The sequence below is a fragment of the Hemiscyllium ocellatum genome, chromosome 19 (genome assembly GCF_020745735.1).
Source record: "Hemiscyllium ocellatum isolate sHemOce1 chromosome 19, sHemOce1.pat.X.cur, whole genome shotgun sequence".
Lineage (NCBI taxonomy): Eukaryota > Metazoa > Chordata > Chondrichthyes > Orectolobiformes > Hemiscylliidae > Hemiscyllium > Hemiscyllium ocellatum.
Window position 1 is genome coordinate 51,692,676 of NC_083419.1, and position 19,486 is coordinate 51,712,161.

The 19,486-nt window shown below is 42.5% G+C and overlaps 1 protein-coding gene across 1 annotated transcript in view; it reads left to right on the plus strand.

Moving 5' to 3' along the window:
• efcab6 (EF-hand calcium binding domain 6) overlaps window positions 1-19,486 on the plus strand; it is a 102,910-nt gene that overhangs the window by 65,603 nt on the left and 17,821 nt on the right. Inside the window, exons 22-26 of the mRNA XM_060839546.1 lie at window positions 9,752-9,854; window positions 11,118-11,236; window positions 15,757-15,981; window positions 16,607-16,799; window positions 18,028-18,327. Coding sequence (XP_060695529.1) covers window positions 9,752-9,854; window positions 11,118-11,236; window positions 15,757-15,981; window positions 16,607-16,799; window positions 18,028-18,327 — 940 coding nt within the window. The remainder of the gene's footprint in view (window positions 1-9,751; window positions 9,855-11,117; window positions 11,237-15,756; window positions 15,982-16,606; window positions 16,800-18,027; window positions 18,328-19,486) is intronic.

A 19,486-nucleotide genomic window follows, 5' to 3' on the forward strand; every position in this document is an offset into this window, starting at 1 on the left:
AATGATAGTATCGTCACACTTTCATCAGCCCAGAAAAATACCAGTTGACTGCAGCTTTGTTTCTTGTCACTCAACCAACATTGTATCCATGCTGTTAATAAGATCATAAGAAACGGGAGTAGACCATACGGCTCCTTGAGCTGAATATTAAATATTGAGCTCCATTCAATGGCTGATCTGACTCTCCTCATATTCACTTTGCTGCATTTTCTCCCTTTGATGCCATGAGCTTTATGTTTGTCCATAAACCTGTTGAGCAGCATTTTACCAACTGTCTTTTGGAAGTCCATGTACACCACATCAACAACGTTACTCTTATCATCAACATTTCCTTGTTTAAAGTTAATTAAACACAATTTGCCTTTAGTAAAGCTGTGCTGGTTTTCCTTAATTAATGTACATTTTCCCAAGCAAATATTAATTTTGTCTGGGAATTATCATTTCTAGAATCCTCTCCATCATAAGGAAAAACTGACCGATCTGTAGTTGCTTGGTTTATTTTTATACTCTTCTTTGAGTATCTGAAATATCTCTGGTCACATTATGACCTGATCAGCGTCTTGTCCTTTTTCTAGGGATGAATGTCACACCTCTAATGTCACACCTCTAACTGAGACGTGGCTTCAAGTGGGTAGGGCCTGGGAAATAAATATTCAAGGCTACACATGCTATTGTAAGGTCAGACTAATGGGCAGAGGGGGTGGGGTGGCCATGTTGGTAAGGGATGATATTCAGTCCCTTGCGCGGGGGGACCTAGAATCAGGGGATGTAGAGTCAGTGTGGATGGAGCTGGGAAATACTAAGGGCAAAAAGACCCTCTTGGGAGTTATCTACAGGCCCCCAAACAGTAGTCTGGATGTCGGATGTAAGTTGAATCAGTTGCTGAAATTAGCCTGTCGCAAAGATGTTACTCCAGTTGTTATGTTATGAGGGATTTCAACATGCAGATAGACTGGGAGAATCAGGATGGTATTGGACCTCAAGAAAGAGACTTTGTGGAGTGCCTCCGAGATGGATTCTTAGAACAGCTGGTGCTGGAGCCGACCAGGGAGAAGACAATTCTGCATCTGGTATTGTGCAACAAACCAGAATCGATCAGGAACCTCGAAGTGAAGAAGCCATTGGGAAGTAGTGACCATAATACAATAAGCTTCAATCTGCAATTTGAGAGGGAGAGGGTACATCGGAAGTGACAATATTTCTGTTGAATAAAAGGAACTATGGAGCTATGAGGGAGGAGCTGGCCAACGTTCAATGGTGCAGTACCTTAGCAGGGATGACAGTGAGGAACAATGGCAGATATTTCTGTGTATAATGCAGAAGATGCAGGATCAGTTCATTCCAAAAAGGAAGAAAGATCCAAGGAGGAGGCATGGGTGGCCTTGGCTGATGAGGGAAGTTAAGTAACATATAAAGTTAAAAGAGAAAAAGTATAACATAGCAAAGATAAGTGGGAAAATGGAGGACTGGGAAGCTTTTAAAGAACAACAGAGGATTCCTAAGAAGGAAATACACAGAGAAAAAAATGAGGTATGAAGGTAAACTGGCCAAAGGTATAAAGGAGGATAGTAAAAGCTTTTTTAGGTATGTAAAAAGCAAAAAAATGGTTAAGACTAAAACTGGGCCCTTGAAGACAGAAACAGGGGAATATATTACAGGGAACAAAGAAGTGGCAGAAGAATTGAATTGGTACTTCAGATCTGTGTTCACTGGGGAAGACACAAGCAATCTCCCTGAAGTAACGGTAGTTGAAGGACCTGAACTGAAGGGAATTTATATTTGCCAGGAATTGGTGTTGGAGAGACTGTTAGGTCTGAAGGTTGATAAGTCCCTGGGGCCTGATGGTCTTCATCCCAGGGTACTGAAGGAGGTGGCTCGAGAAATCGTGGATGCGTTGGTGATTATTTTCCAGAGTTCGATAGATTCGGGATCAATTCCTGCTAATGTTGTACCACTTTTTAAGGAAGGTGGGAGAGAGAAAGCAGGAAATTATAGACCAGTTAGTCTGACCTCAGTGGTGGGAAAGATGTTGGAGTCTATTATAAAGGATGAAATTATGACACATCTGGATAGTAGTTACAGGATAGGTCAGAGTCAGCATGGATTTATGAAGGGGAACTTATGCTTGACTAATCTTCTTGAATTTTTTGAGGATGTAACTCTGAAGATGGACGAGGGAATGTAGTGTACCAGGGCTTTCAGAAAGCTTTTGATAAAGTCCCACGTAGGAGGTTAGTGAGCAAAATTAGAGTGCATGGTATTGAGGGCAAAGTACTAACTTGGATTGAAAGTTGGTTGGCTGACAGGAAACAAAGAGTAGTGATAAACAGCTCCATTTCGGAATGGCAGACAGTGACCAGTGGGGTACCGCAGGGATCCGTACTGGGACCGCAACGTTTTATAACATATGTTAATAATATAGAAGATGGTATTAGCAATAACATTAGCAAATTTGCTGATGATACTAAGCTGGGTGGCAGGGTGAAATGTGAGGAGGATGTTACGAGATTACAGGGTGACGTGGACAGGTTAGGTGAGTGGTCAGATGCATGGCAGATGCAGTTTAATGTGGATAAATGTATGGTTATCCACTTTGGTGGCAAGAACAGGAAGGCAGATTACTACCTCAATGGAATCAATTTAGGTAAAGGGGCAGAGAGATTTGGGTGTTCTTGTACACCAGTCAATGAAGGTAAGCATGCAGGTACAGCAGGTAGTGAAGAAGGCTAATGGCATGCTGGCCTTCATAACAAGAGGGATTGAGTATAGAAGCAAAGAGGTTCTTCTGTAGTTGTACAGGGCCCTGGTGAGACCACACCTGGAGTACTGTGTGCAGTTCTGGTCTCCAAATTTGAGGAAAGACATTCTGGCTATTGAGGGAGTGCAGCGTAGGTTCACGAGGTCAATTCCTGGAATGGCGGGACTACCTTACACTGAAAGACTGGAGCGACTGGGCTTGTATACCCTTGAGTTTAGAAGACTGAGAGGGGATCTGATCGAGACATATAAGATTATTAAAGGATTGGACACTCTGGAGGCAGGAAACATGTTTCCTCTGATGGGTGAGTGCCGAACCAGAGGACACAGCTTAAAAATAAGGGGTAGGCCATTTAGGACAGAGTTGAGGAGAGACTTCTTCACCCAGAGAGTGGTGGCTGTGTGAATGTTCTACCCCAGAGGGCAGTGGAGGCCCAGTCTCTGGATTCATTTAGAAAGAGTTGGATCAAGCTCTCAAGGATAGTGGAGTCAAGGGTTATGGAGATAAGGCAGGAACAGGATACTGATTAAGGATGATCAGCCATGATCATATTGAATGGTGGTGCAGGCTCGAAAAGCAGAATGGCCTACTCCTGCACCTATTGTCTATTGTCTACATAAACTAAAACCACTACATTTAACAAACATACGAAATTATTAAAAATAAAAAACAACAAAAACCAGAAAACAAACCAACATATAAAGTGCCAACAGCGCTGAGTAGGGAAACTCACCCCCTGCCCGGAGGAGGCAACTACCTGTCCCAAACTGCCCATAAATAGGCATCTAACCATCTCAACCACCTCCACTTCTCCCAGCTAGAGCTGCATCGCAAGCACAAGATAAAAAGAATAAATGCCCCATAGAATATCAATACGAATAAAAAAAATTCTTTCATAAAAAAGGGGGGAATAAATACCCCACCCATCCTTTGGTATGTTCTAATTTAGAAATTTAAAATGTACATCTTAACCACCGCCAGACATAGTTTGAACCAAATTATTATCAATAGAGGTAAAAAACAAAGCTCCAACTGGATTTCCTCCATTTCTTTTACAGAATGATAAACGCATACCCAAGCAACAATATTTATACATACTACAATTGTTTAAATTAGGTTAGTTTGTCCACAAAGTCTCTTGCCTTCTTCAATGTGTCAAAGAGATGCATGGATCGATCTAAGGTGATCCGAAGCATTGCTGGATATCTCAGGGAGTACTGAATCCCAAGCTCTTTCAATCTTCTCTTGACACCATCATACGATTTTCGTTTCTGGATCACCGCCGCTGAAAAGTCCTGAAAAAACATGATCTTAGACCCCTTGTAAATTAGGGCCTTTGAATCCTTCCCCTGAGTCTGGAAGCCTCCATGACTCTCTCTTTATCCTGGGAATGATGGACCGCACCAGGAAAGGACGAGGGCATTGACCCAGACCCGACCTCCATGCTGCGACCCGGTGAGCCCTCTCTATCTTCAATCCTCTCATGCCAGTCTCCAAGTCAAGGAATTTTGGAAGCCAATCTTCAACAAATTCCGCAGGCCGCTCACCTTCCTTACCCCCAGGCAGACCGATGATCCGAATGCTTTTTTCTCCTGCCCCTGTTTTTAAGATCATCCTCTTGGTTATGCAAATTACAAACCTGCATCTTCAGGGCTTGGATCTCTTCCTTGAATCAACTTCCACCACTGTGACCCTGTGCTCCACCTCATCCGTCCTCTTCTCCAGGTCTCCCAGCTGCTGCTCATGCTTCTGCAGCATGAGAGAGACTGGAGCCAGCTTCTCTTCAATCTGTTTCCCCAATATCTCACGAGATTTCGAGAGCTGGTTCACCGGGTCTTGGAGAGTAATCGGCTCCGAGGCTGCTGCAGGCTGAGCTGCAGGCCCGGCCTCAGATGCTCCTCCTCCCTTTTTAGGCATTTCTGGACAGCTGAAAATACAGTTAAGTCAACTTTTAAATGTTTCTTGTGGCTCCACAATCTTTCCAACGCCCCAAGAAATCCTGATGACCTCGGTTGGGTGGGTTAAAGGACCGTCCTGCTCCTGCTGCGATGCGAAGCTCTGCAGTGTGATCTTCTCAGATCGCCGCCATCTTAGATTCCCCCTTTACAAATATATTAAGGACAAAAGGGTAGCTAGGGAGAGAAGAGAGCCCCTCAAAGATCACCAAGGCAGCCTTTGTGTGGAGCCACAGAAAATGGGGGAAGATACTAAATGAATATTTTGCATCAGTATTTACTGTGGAAAATGATATGGAAGATGTAGACTGTAGGGAAATAGATGGTGACATCTTGCAAATGTCCAGATTACAGAGGAGGAAGTGCTCGATGTCTTGAAACGGTTAAAAATGGATAAATCCCTAGTACATGGTCAGGTGTACCCGAGAACTCTGTGGGAAGCTAGAAAAATGATTGCTGGGCGTCTTGCTGAGATATTTGTATCATCGATAGTCACAGGTGAGGTGCCGGAACACTGGAGGTTGGCAAACGTGGTGCCACTGTTTAAGAAGGGCGGTAAAGACAAGCCAGGGAACTATAGACCAGTGAGCCTGACCTCGGTGGTGGGCAAGTTGTTGGAGGGAATCCTGAGGGACAGAATGTACATGTATTTGGAAAGGCAAAGACTGATTCGGGATAGTCAACACGGTTATGTACGTGGGAAATCATGTCTCTCAAACTTGATTTGAGTTTTTTGTAGAAGTAACAAAGAAGATTGATGAGGGCAAAGCAGTAGATGTGATCTATATGGACTTCAGTAAGGCATTCGACAAGGGAGACTGATTAGCAAGGTTAGACCTCATGGAATATAGGCAGAACTCGCCATTTGGATACAGAACTGGCGCAAAGGTAGAAGACAGAGGGTGGTGGTGGAGGGTTGTTTTTCAGAATGGAGGCCTGTGACCAGTGGAGTGCCACAAGGATCGGTGCTGGGCCCTCTACTTTTTGTCATTTACATAAATGATTTAGATGCGAGCATAAGAGGTACAGTTAGTAAGTTTGCAGATGACAAAAATTGGAGGTGTAGTGGACAGCTAAGAGGGTTACTTCAGATTACAACAGGATCTGGACCAGATGGGCCAATGGGCCGAGAAGTGGCAGATGGAGTTTAATTCAGATAAATGCGAGGTGCTGCATTTTGGGAAAGCAAATCTTAGTACAACGTATACATCTTTAATGGTAAGGTCCTAGGGAGTGTTGCTGAACAAAGAGACCTTGGAGTGCAGGTTCATAGCTCCTTGAAAGTGGAGTCGCAGGTAGATAGGATAGTGAAGGCGGCGTTTGGTATGCTTTCCTTTATTGGTCAGAGTATTGAGTACAGGATTGGGAGGACATGTTGCGGCTGTACGGACATTGGTAAGGCCACTGTTGGAATATTACATGCAATTCTGGTCTCCTTCCTATCGGAAAGATGTTGTGAAACTTGAAAGGGTTCAGAAAAGATTTGCAAGGATGTTGCCAGGGTTGGAGGATCTGAGCTAGGTGAGGCTGAACAGGCTGGGGCTGTTTCCCCTGGAACGTCGGAAGGGTGACCTTATAGAGGTTTACAAAATTATGAGGGGCATAGATAGGATAAATATACAAAGCCTTTTCGCTGGAATCAGGAAGTCCAGAACTAGGGGGCGGAGGTTTAGAGTGAGAGGAGAAAGATATAAAAGAGACCTAAGAGGTAATTTTTTCACGCAGAGGGTGGTATGTGTATTGAATAAGCTGCCAGAGGATGTGGTGGAGGCTAGTACAATTGCAACATTTAAGAGGTATTTGGATGGGTATATGAATAGGAAGGGTTTGGAGGGATATGGTCAGGTGCTGGCAGTTGGGACTAGATTGGGTTGGGATATCTGGTTGGCATGGACAGGTTGGATCGAAGGGTCTGTTTCCATGCTGTACATCTCTATGACTCTATAATTGGGTTCATTTAGTGGCAGGATGGTCAGGTTGATAATGAGGTTCAAGACAAGGACTGCAGATGCTGGAAACCAGAGTCTAGATTAGAGTGATGCTGGAAAAGCACAACAGGTCAGGCGGCCTCTGAGGAGCAGGAAAATTGATGGTACGGGCAAAAGCCCTTCATCAGGAATAGAGGCAGAGTGCCTGCAGAGTGGAGAGATAAATGAGAGGGGGGTGGGAGTGGGGTTAAAGTAGCACAAAGTACAATAGGTGAGTGGGGATGGGGATGGAGGTGATAGGTCAGAGAGGAGGGTGGGGGAAGGTAGCAAAGAGTACGATGGGTGAATGTGGGTGGGGATGAAGGTGATAGGTCAGAGAGGAGAGTGGAGTGGATAGGTGGAAAGGAAGATAGGGAGGTAGGACAGGTCATGAGGGTGGTGTTGAGCTGAAGGCTGGAGCTGGCGTGAGGTGGGGGAAGGAGAAATGAGGAAACTAGTGAAATCCACATCGATTCCATGGGGTTGAAGTGTTCTGAGGAGGAAGATGAGGCATTCTTTCTCCAGGCGCGGGTGGTGAAGGAGCGGCGGTGGAGGCGGCCCAGGACCTGCATGTCCTCAGCAGAGTGGGAGGGGGAGTTGAAATGTTGGGCCACAGGGCGGTGGGGTTGATTGGTGCGGGTGTCCCGGAGATATTCCCGAAAGCGGTCTGCTCGGAGGCATCCAGTCTCCCCATTGTAGAGGAGACCACATTGGGAGCAACGGATACAATAAATGATATTGGTGGATGTGCTGGTAAAACTTTGGATGTGGAAGGCTCCTTTGGGGCGTTGGATGGAGGTGTGGGAGGAGGTGTGGATGCAGGTTTTGCAATTCCTGTGGTGGCAGGGGAAGGTGCCAGGATGGGAGGGTGGGTTGTTGGGGTCGTGGACCTGACCAGGTAGTCACAGAGAGAACAATCTTTACGGAAAGCGGAAATGGGTGGGGAGGGAAATATATCCCTGGTGGTGGGGTCCGTTTGGAGGTGACAGAAATGTCTTCGGATAATGTAGTTTATGTGAAGGTTGGTAGGGTCGAAGGTGAGCACCAGGGGGGTTCTGTCCTTGATACGGTTGGAGGGGTGGGATCTGAGGGCGGAGGTGCGGGATGCAGACAAGATGCGCTGGAGGGCATCTTTAACCACGTGGGAAGGGCAAATTGTGGTCTCTAAAGAAGGAGACCATCTGGTGTGTTCTGTAGTGGAACTGGTCCTCCTGGGAGCAGATATGATCGAGGCGGAGAATTGGGAATACTGGATGGCATTTTTGCAGGAGGTAGTGTGGGAAGAGGTGTAATCCAGGGAGCTGTGGGAGTCGGGTTTGTAATAAATGTCAGTGTCAAGTCGGTCATCATTAATGGAAATGGAGAGGTACAGAAAGGGGAGGGAGGTGTCAGAGAAAGTCCAGGTCAATTTAAGGTCAGGGTGGAATGTGTTGGTGAAGTTGATGAATTGCTCAACCTCCTCGCGGGAGCACGAGGTGGCACCAATGCAGTCATCAATGTAGCGGAGGAAGAGGTGGGGAGTGGTGCCAGTGTAACTACGGAAGATAGACTGTTCTACGTAGCCAACAAAGAGACAGGCATAGCTGGGGCCCATACGGCTTCCCATGGCTGCCCCTTTGGTCTGGAGGAAGTGGGAAAATTAGAAGGAGAAATTGTAAAGGGTGAGGACCAGTTCAGCCAAACAAATGAGAGTGTCGGTGGAAGGGTACTGTTGGGGACATCAGGAGAGGAAGAAACGGAGGGCTTGGTCATGGCGGATGGAAGTGTTGAGAGATTGGATATCCATGGTGAAGATGAGACGTTGTGAGCTGGGAAAAGGAAGTCTTGGAGGAGGTGGAGGGCGTGGGTGATGTCTTGAATATATGTGGGGAGTTCCTGGACTAGGGGGAATAGGACAGTGTCAAGGTAGGTGGAGATGGGTCCGGTGGGGCAGGACATGCTGAGACAATGGGTCGGCCAGGGTGGTCAGGCTTGTGGATCTTGGGAAGGAAGTAGAATCGGGCAGGGCGGGGTTCCCGGACTATGATGTTGGAAGCTGTGAGTGGGAGATCTCCTGAGGTGATAAGGTTCTGTATGGTCTGGGAGATGACAGTTTGCTGATGGGGGTGGGGGGGGGGGGGGGGGGTCATGGTCGAGGGGATGATAATGAGCCTTACCACCCAAAACTTAATTCTGGTGGAGTCGGGAAGATGGTGAGGTTGAGATATGTTACCACTCTATCTAGTTATGTACCATTCCTGTCTCTAAGCTTACTGCTGGAAAAACAGACCATGGGAATTCAGTGCCTATCTTTAACATTCACCTGTATTTACATTTTACGGCAGTTGTATTTCATTATCTGCATTTTGTTATTTGAATGACTCTAGTTGCACCATCTATATCATATAATTTGTTTGTTGATTTCTGCAGTGACACTGCACAACGTACGTTTGCTGTCATAGCCTTTCTGATTTCTTGTATGTATTTATAACCTCATGCTATATTGTCCCTCTCCTTAAAAAATAAATTTTATCTCATTTTTGTTCCCATTCTTAAGAGAATACCTGCCTCCAACAACTATTCTTTAGAGGCAAAGTGAGCTAGAGCTTTGATTGTGTAGTGTGAGGAACATTTCTCCTTGGTTGACCTGTCTTTGCTCAACATGCATACAAACTCAGCCCAGCAGGGATCAGTGGCTATGATTAGAATCAGGTAGCCTTGAATTTGTAGATTCTCCTTTTCCTGATTGGGGGAAATCAAATCACTTAGAGCATCATGACTGTAGCACCATCTGCTCAACCAACTCAGCATCGATTAGATATTAAATCTGACACTTTCTGGTTGATAATGCTTAATTTCACAATGGGTGGGGAATTTGCCAACTGAAATAACAGCGGCACCAAAGTTCTTTTCTTTTTTTCCCCTATTGTTTAATATATAATTACAAAGATTTAATGCAGTAACTGTCTTGGTTGTTCATCCATCTGTAATGTTATTGAATTATTCAAAAGTAGTTAGGAAAATATTGCTCAGCTTTGAATGTAATTGAGAAAACATGGAAGCATGTTTTTAATGAAACGACTTTCATTTAGTTGCAGCTCAATATATGACAAAGATTGTTCGTTGCTTGCCTGTGAGCAGGTCCATGACTTCTTAGCTGCTAAAGCCAAAACAGGATGGCATGAACTGTCTCAGGTGAGGTGATAAGACAAGTGTAAAATGATGCTGCAATAACCTTTAACTCATTTGCTTCTAAATTTTGCTCATTTTAAGAAGTTCTGTTTTGCCCAGGTTGCTGCTTAAACTGATTTGTTTATCACTAAGATTTCCCATTTACCACTGAAATTGGGCAGGAACAGCGAATGTAATTTTAAGAATTTGTGCTGTATTTTAAAAGATATAATTGTTATTTTGGAGGATCATTAATTTGGTTCAATTTTATTGTTTCGGTCAAAAACAGAAGAAAACGAAAAAGCATTTTAACAGGGATGTCTCATCCTCCGCTTGTGAATAATCCGATTTTAAATATATAAACGTTACTTTTAAAGTTCTATACTGAACCATTCACTCGTGACATCAGTGTACAAAGAACACTGGTAAATTAAAATAATATAAGATTCTGGAAACTATCTGCCCATAAAAATCTTAACTATAGCAGTCTGTGAAAAAGACAGCAAATGAAGAAATTAGCCTAAGTTCACAATTGTCATTAATTTGATGTAGGGCATGTCCATTTTTGGGTGGGAATAACTTCCAGCACGGTATTTAAAAAAAAATGCAGAAGATTGCAGAAATCCAATTTGGGAGAATGTAATTTTGTCTGGAGTAATTATCCATGATACCACAATAGCCCCTACACATATGCAGGTGGGGCCCCTAACATAAGCTGGCCGTGACGAGGAGGCACAGTCATGCCTGGAATAAAGGGGATGGGGGAGGTGATGGTGGAGGCTGGAACAGATGAGAGGGAGCTGCTCCTTCCCGGTGGTGGTCACCTTGTGCTACCATGCCTTGTCTGCCTTCGCCGCACTTGCTCACTACTCAACCCTTTCCAGTTGCTGCTGCATTGCTGGGAGATGGAAAATAATGCACTAGGCACCAGGGGTGCTACTGTGCCTGTTTCCCACCCCTGCCACTCGCTGCAGAAGGAAGAGTGATTGACCTCATTGTCCAGATGCTAAAATGGCCACACACAGATGGGGCCAGGATCTCAACAGGTGTAGCACTGTGTCTCTGCGTATGAATGTTTGTTTCTCCACCTGGTTTATTTCACAAGGACCGGTGGCAGTGTTTATTGAAATTCCTCAATCCTCTGCACTGGTTTGGACTATTTTGGATATATTGGGGATAACCTAATTAAAACATTAGATATCCATTCCTTATAATCAATACTGAATGGATCAACCCTTTACAATAATTGTGAAATGACGAAAAAATGTATTTTGTTTTTTTTATAAGGCTTTTAAACGTATTGACTCAGATGGTAACCTTATTGTGGAAAAGAAAGATATGAGGGACCTTTTGTATCAGCTCTGTTTGCCAATTTCAGCAGAACAATTTGAAAAACTTTGGTCTTGGTAAGAATTTTTATTTCTTCCTCTTTCTCATTTCCTCCCCATTCCTTCTGAAGGGGGATGCTGCTGCTGCTGAATAGTTGCACTGATGCAGCAATTGCCAAATGTCTTTATGAAATGGTCATTTGTTGTGTCTGAGCTGAGTCACCAAACCTCACTTGACACCAATGTACATGTCTGTTACAAAGTAGAAAGCAAGAAATGAAAGTTAAAGCATGGTAGAAATGTTCAGTCGATCTGGCAGCATCTACGCAGAGAGAAACTGTTAATGTTTATAGTAAATGACCTTCAGCCATCTTGCTGCATGCACTAGAATTCCCTTATAAAAGATTCTCTTCTCTTCATCCTCCATCTTCTCCTCTTCACCTCCTCCCATACAACAATTACATATAGAAGCAGAATTAGGCTAATCGGCCCACTGGGTCTCCTCCACCATTCCATCATGGCTGGTCTGTTTCTTAACTCCTATCTTCTCCCCATAACCCCTTGAACCCTTTGCCAATCAAAAATCTATCGATTTCTGCCTTCAATGCATTCAATGATGACCTCCTCAGCCCTCTGTGGCAATGAGTTACACAGATTCGCCACCCTCTGCTGAAAAAATTTCTCCTCATCTCAGTCCTAAAGGATCGTCCCTTCTCTCTAAGACTGTGCCCTCAGATCCTAGTCTCTCCTAGTCAAAACATCTCCTCCACATCCACTCTGTCCAGGCATGACAATATTCTGTAAGTTTCTTGCATACTCACATTAATGCCAACCTTTGTGATCAACATTTCCCTTGTAATGTCTCATTCATGTATTCAGCATCCGTGTTGATGCTGAATATCACCCTTGGCTTTATTTTGTTCTGAATCATATTCAGGGAAAGTAGGAAAGCTTATTTTGTACAATCAAGCATACAAGTTGGAAAGTGGCAATATGTGTTGTTTTAATATTAAATGGGCAATGTTTTCCTTAAATAACTGGAACCCAATCATTACAGGTATGTGCTTTACTGCTGTTTAAAGCAGCCATGACAGCTGTATCTCCCCTAGATTCTCAAGCAGCCACCAAGGATTTTTTGTTAAAGGAATCTCAGTAAAAGTCACTGCAGTTGAATTTTGCATTAACTGTTCATGCTTCAGTAGCCACAATAATAGAAACCTGATAGGAATTGGCTGATCATAATAACCTCTGTCCCCTGCTGCCTTCTTTCTCCACTGAAAGCCCATGCCACACATTTGTGGTAGTCCTATTTGCATGCTGTGAGAGACTGCAGCAAGGTGCTGTTTCAGATAGGAGAAGGAGGCCATGCTTTTCAAATAAAGCTGATGGAAGTGGTGCAGGACATGAGCAACTAGAATCTGGTACCTTGAACTAAGAAACAATATTGCAAGAGGTTTATTGATCTCAGTAAGACAAAAATACTAAACTTCATCATGGTTTGAGGTGCTGACCCTGACCTGCCTACCATTCTTCTGCACATTACTGCCTCAGACCAACTTCCATTGTAGGTCCAAAAAATGGCACATGGAAAGGGGGTTTGCTCAAGGCCCTCCTACTTCTCATCCACTCTTGCCTCCTTATGCTTCAGTCAGAACCCCATATGTCCAGACAACCACATCTGCACAGCTACACAGCAGGCAGTATTTGTTATTGATCCTCCAGAGTCACAAAACCCAGAGAATGGAAGCCTCAAGCACTTCAGCTGTTAGTGTAGGGGAACAAGCAAACTGCTTCTAACTTGGCTGAGACCACGTGTAGAACTAAGAGTCTTTGTGTTGTCCAAGAGGGTTCATTTTGTTTAACATTATTGTGTCAATGTATTGTGAAGTGTAGCTGAAACATGCACCTTATTTCAAGTTTCCATTGTCCATTCTCCACAGTTGCCTCCCATTTTCCAAATGGACATAATCGGTCAGTAGAATGGTAGGAATGTAATGGAAAACAAGCAATGGAGGTGTTACACATTGAGCATTTCCTGACCGTATTTGCACTGGGGAATTGGTGGTGTGGACTGGTGAAGTGGGCAACTCTTCTGTGCCATAACTTTTTACACAGCTGTGTTATCTGAACCAGTCTGCCATAGGCTTCTCCGGTAATTCAGTGAACAGCTACAAGCTTCCTCAGCATGCATCTTTCTTATCCTGCATTCAGCTCTGGAGGGCAGGTAATGTTTCCTTTCCTACACTGCAGCTCCAGTCATCCTTGTTGTATCATGTGTATTCCTATCTTTTATGAAACCTTTTGCTGGTACAAACTGAATGGTACTGATAGACCTGTCCAAGCACTTGAGGTTACTTCTCTATCAGCCCTATCCTTGCTCTATGGGTATCTTTGTGCTCATGTGCTTTCAATTGTGTCTTTCCATTGCATCAGAGGTAGGGGGTCTTCATATTTGTCATCAACTTCACTTTTAGAAGATAGCTAGTGTCTCCAAGGGGCCACTGCTGACTCTACTTAGGGGTGCCTCATAGAGTTATATAGCACAGAAGCACACTTCTTGGTCCATCTCGGCCGTGCCAATCAGGTGTCCCAATCTGACCTAACTTCATTTGCCAGCATTTGGCCCGTATCGCTGGAAACCCTTCCTATTCATGTACACATCCAGATGCTTTTAAATGTTGTAACTGTACCCACCTCCTCCACTTCCTCTGGCAGCTCATTCCATTTGCGCACCACTCTCTGCATGAAAAAATTATCCCTCAGGTCCTTTTTAAATCTTTTCTCTCACACCTTAAGCCTATGCCCTCTGGTTTTGGACTTTCCCACCCTAGAAGAAAAACTTTCTTTATTCACCTTATTCATACCCCTCATGATTTTATAAATCTCCCCTCAGCCATCAACGCCCCAGAGAAAGAAGGTCCAGATTAATCAGCCTCGCTCTTTAACTCAAACCCTCCAGTCCCAGCAACCTCCCTGTAAATCTTTTCTGCATCCTCTGACGTTTGACAACATTCTTCATACAGAAGGGTGGCCAGAATTATACACCAACCTGTATCAGTGAAAAGCTAGTTAGTGTTGCAAATACAAACGTTCTGTGTCTGACCAGCCCAAATTGCAACTCTGTCTTTACGAAAGGCTTGTGCTCACAGGACCTAATTGGAGAGCATGCTTTTGCTGCTTTCCAGGTTATTTTGTCTACTTTGATGTGTACTTTTCAACATGACAACAACAGTACCATATCAGTGCCTTGGCAAACATGGCCTCAGTCACCTGTAAGATACACTTGTGGACCCTAGGTTACAATCCTCCACATGTCAGCTCTAAATCACTGCAAAGTACCCAGTGCAGGGCTGTGTGAAGAATTTTGTGGCAGTGATGACTTTGATGGTTGGCCTTGTATGTGCATTCCTGTCCCTTTTGTTGCAGAATTTGTTGATATCAGTACTAACCTGCCATGAAAGTCTGGGTCTTATACAGTACTGTGGTTCTGTCATGTTGGGAAGTTGTATACCCTGTGGTAGGGTGTCACCTCCATCATGTTAGAAATCTACGTCAATACCTTCTGTCCTGTGGAGCAGCTGTCTGGTGCTGTTAGTTTTGCTGCTGCTGGGTCAGTTGGGATTTATGTGACAGCTTCTCTTCTTCCTAATCATTGTTCCATGAAATAATTGCATAGGCTGCTCCTGTGTTGCAGGGAAGGAAATATTTAAAGGACAAAATTACCTGAAAAACAGTGAAAACATGCTCTTGAAGCAAATCCTGTGAGCACAGTCCTTTTTCAAAGGCAGAGTGGAAGCCATGCACTTTCAGTCTTTAAAGTCTTTCTGGCCTATCGATTTCATTGATTAGTGACGTTTGTTCTCACCTTGTTAACTGTGGCATGTCCCACACAGCTTCAGAAGCCATAGCACTGGCTGTTCAACCCAGAATCTTGCATTAAGGTTATAACTAGCTGGTTATTTAAATATTTAAATGACTGATCTGACTGCTCCATAGCAGTTTCTACTACAACTGAATATGTTCAAAGCTTTGTAAATAAAATAATACTGATTGGAAGCCATCTCTCCAAATGGAAGAGATTGATGGGTTTGTCTGGTGACTAGGATTTCCAATTGATCTATATCTTAACAGACATTCAACATGGTTCTGGGCTAACTTGTGGAATAGTGACTTTTAATAGAATGAACATATGACTTCAACATCCATTTACCACATTAAATGAGATGCTGAATTGTGGTCCAAATCAAACAATAGCATGCAACAAAATGACCATGAATGATAACAATGGATAAAGGATGACAAGCGAACACAAATTTAATCGAAAGAATGAATTATCTTGCTATTATAGTGTAACTTCACAGGAGATCCCCAAGATTTCTGGCAAAATAGTATTAGCATTGTTGTGCTCAAACTTAGGGAAGGCAATGGGAGAACCCTTATAGAAAATCAGGCCAAAATTTCATTTTTCAGATCAACTAACCAGTTAATTCTCCATTCCAAAGCCTCATTTGGGTGTCTGCCTTTTATTACTGCAACAATTGGAAGGAATGTTATGCCTGAAGAACATGCTTTGAATTTTCTTACATGTGCATTTTCAGGTATGATTCAGATAAGAAAGGCTTTACCACCCACCTTGAGTTCCTGAAGAAGCTTAGGAATAGATTTGCAAGACCGGTCCAGACAGACAGTAAACAAATCGTTCCAGAGAGCCGAGGCAGATTAATGGATCAGTCCAACAAGCAACAGCAATTCCACACCGATGGAATCCAACAGAAACTTCAGACAGGAAATCTTAATATCACTGAGCTGAAAAAGCAGCTTAAGTAAGTAGGATCCTATACATTTTAATCTTTGGTTCCTATTGATTACTGTTGCAACTTAGAATTGTTGGGTTTGAAGATAGATCATGCCAGTACCTTATGCCACCTATTGTTGCTTCTTTGGAAAGAGTGGTTCATGTGTAGAAAGATGTGGTGAATGTGGGTACAGTTACAACATTTTCAAAGACATTTGGATAGCTACATGAAAAGGAAAGGTTTGGAGTGATATGGGCCAAATACAGGCAAATGGGACCAGTTTCATTTGGGAGCATGGTTGGCAATGACAAGTTAGTCCAAAGGATTTGTTTCCATGCTGAATGACTTTATGACCATTTTTCTAGTATTTAATTGTCTGTTGTTCATAGGAGAATAAAGCTTTCGAATAAAAGACAGTATGATTTGTTTCTAAAGAGAACTAAAAGGAGAAATATCCTTTGTCAAACTAAACAGTACTTTGGTTCAACAGTGCATGCTGGTAAAAGAAAACTGAATTATTATTGTCAGAAATTATTACAAAACTTCTGTTAGTAACTGGACTTTTATTATTATGGAATATATCTGTTAATAGGCAGTATATTGAACTTGACTGTAATACATTAATCTATGCTGCTTTCTGTTGATCTGTAAGAGCTAAATTCAGGAACCACCATAAAGGCTTTCATGAGGCCTTTGACAAACTAGATAAAAGGAATGATGGCTGTGTGTCAGTAAATGATTTTCAAAGGGTGCTGAAGGATCATAACTACCACCTGGGTGAAGAACAACTTAAACAGCTCTTGGTCAGGTATGAACAGACATTACACTTGGTTATCAGGCACCCAGTAAGATCACAATGTGTCTTTTCTACTGGGTTGTCATTCTTGGCAATTATCTATTTGAGAATTTAGTTAACTTATTCAATATAAAAATGCAATACCATGTGAAATACAAGCAGATGTAAATTACATCAGCCTGCTCAGCTGTTCAGCACGTCTTAACACAGCTGATCTGTCTTTAACATGTTTCCCCAGACTGTAACTGTCTTGATTCCCTGAGAGACCGAAGATTTTTTTACCTCAGTCTTATACTCAACAATGGAGTATCCACAACCCTTTTGGGATAGAAAATGACAAATTCACTACCTCTTAGTGAAAACATTATTCCTCGTCTCAGTCCTAAATGAATAGCCCCTTACCCTAAGATTGTACCGCTGTTTTGTAGATTTCCCATGTAGGGAAAACATTCTTCAGTGTCTATCATATCTAGCCTCTCTGATCACTTGTCTTCCTTCTAAATTGTAGCATACATAGATCCAATTTACTAAGCCTCTCATCCCTTTGGAAAACTGGTCTTATACAAGTGGCTTTTTATAAGGGAGCTTAGAAACTGGTTTCCCGTAGATGGCTTTATTGCTTATTACCCACCAGAATGGAAGGACAATGCATTAATCTTCTTCTTGATACTGTAATGAGTGGTCACATTGGCTGGAATGTTCAGGCTGGGAGATGGGAAGGCTGGGAAATTATATGGAAATGCATTCGAATTTCTGGGTTGGCGCTTTCTGTCATTCCATTTTTCCAGTGGTGGGAAAGGTAGGTTGTTCACTGTCATAAGTGGCCAATAAAGGACTCTTCCTGCTCTGAGGACAACGATGGGTAGAATGTCTGGGACATAGAATCATTCCTTATGCGCAATCACTATGATTAGGTCAGGTTGTTGCTTGACTAGAGCAGTTTAAATCAGGTACCATATTCATCGCATGTAGCAGCAGTGATGTCATCAAACAGATAAGTAACCAGTCACATTAAAATACACAAGCATGCAGGCTCACGAAGCCTTTGCTGTTAATTTAAATTTCAGAAAAAGTAAATATACGATTTTATCAAGACAAAACTAAAATAAAGATAAGCAGAAAACATGTATCTAAACATAAAATATATATATAAAAATGTGGAATTTTCATTTGTGGGAACATTTAACACTTCAGTATGTGGGAAGCTGTATAACGCAGTGTATAGAGAAGATTTATAAAAAATAAGGTGAACGTATTGATCAATGTACTAACCAAAGACAGATGCAATTTTTGTAGCGTGCAATCCTCAAGTCTTGTTGTGTCAAAATGGAATTGCCATCTGTTTATATTTGCTCTTGGTTCACACATCCCACTTCAGTTTGGAAATCCCGATGCACAATTGCAAATTTTCTTACGCTGATTTCTTGAGAGCCATTGAGGATATTGAAGATAAGTCACTGAAGCGTGGCCCAAAACTTACATTTATTCCACGTGAAAATTTTCAAATACAATCTCCAGAGAAAATGCTCACTAAACTAAAAGGAGAAGTCGCCAAATCCTCAAATGCATTGTTGGAGGTGAGTCATTTTAAAATTTTGCATAAAGAACATTTCAGTCAACAAGGTGTTGTTCAGATTATCACAATATTGTGCATTAACATCAATCAATATCCAAAAATTATTATTGAAGTATTATTTCCTTACAGAAGCTGTCCTAATTACCTCGCTGAAGGATAAAATTCTTTTTAATTGTACAAACAAACGTTACATGGTAACTCATTTTATCTGATCACCCTTGTTTAAGACAACAAGCTGGTTTACTTTTTATCCTTTAGAGACTATGTTGTGTTGACATTCACTAAAAGCCATACATGTTGAGTGGCCAATTGCTAACTATCTCAGAGGTACAATTAATGGGGCAATTGAGCTGTGCAGTATGCAATTTTTAGACAAGATGGAGCGAAAGTGCAGAGATGCATACATTGATCTTTAAAGCAGAAATCTATGTAGAATTAGTCATAACCTTCCACAACCCTGACATTATACATCAAGAGGGAGATTAGATCACTGCTGTGAGGTTACCTGCATCACATCTATGACCTCGAGAGACAACTTATAAGGGTTGCAGAGAGTTTGGGATAGAAGGGGGGAAGCAGCAGAATTGAAGATGTTGAGAAGGTGTAAAGAGTATGAGGCAATTATAGAGCAGAGAAACAAAGATTTTAGCCAGAATACAACATAATTAATGATAGAGAAAGATTGACAGACTTCAAAGCACCGATGCTGAAATCAGATAAGAAAGCCCCACAATCGAGACACATACATAGAATTTTAAGTGATGCATAAACATTAATAAAATGTTGATAGACATGCATCAGACAGACTGACAAACAGACATAAGTTCGTTCTCATGCAAAAATGAAAAAAGCAAGGAATTGATTATGGCAGAGACCAAAGGACATTCACATGTCAGGAAAAGGTGCTTTCTCAAACATCTTCATCTACAATCGGATAAATCAAGATAAAAATATTAAATAATCAGAGAACTCGCAGCACACACTGCCTATTGGATTACCACTGTGTTATTTTGTGTACCCTGAAATAATTATCTTCTGTCCTTTAATCCTACTTCATATGAAGTCTACCTTTGGAACCTGACTCGCTTGTTGCAAGGCGATAGAAGATTTACTAGTTTCCTTGGAAAATGAAATGTTAAATAAATTGCCTTGATTGCTTA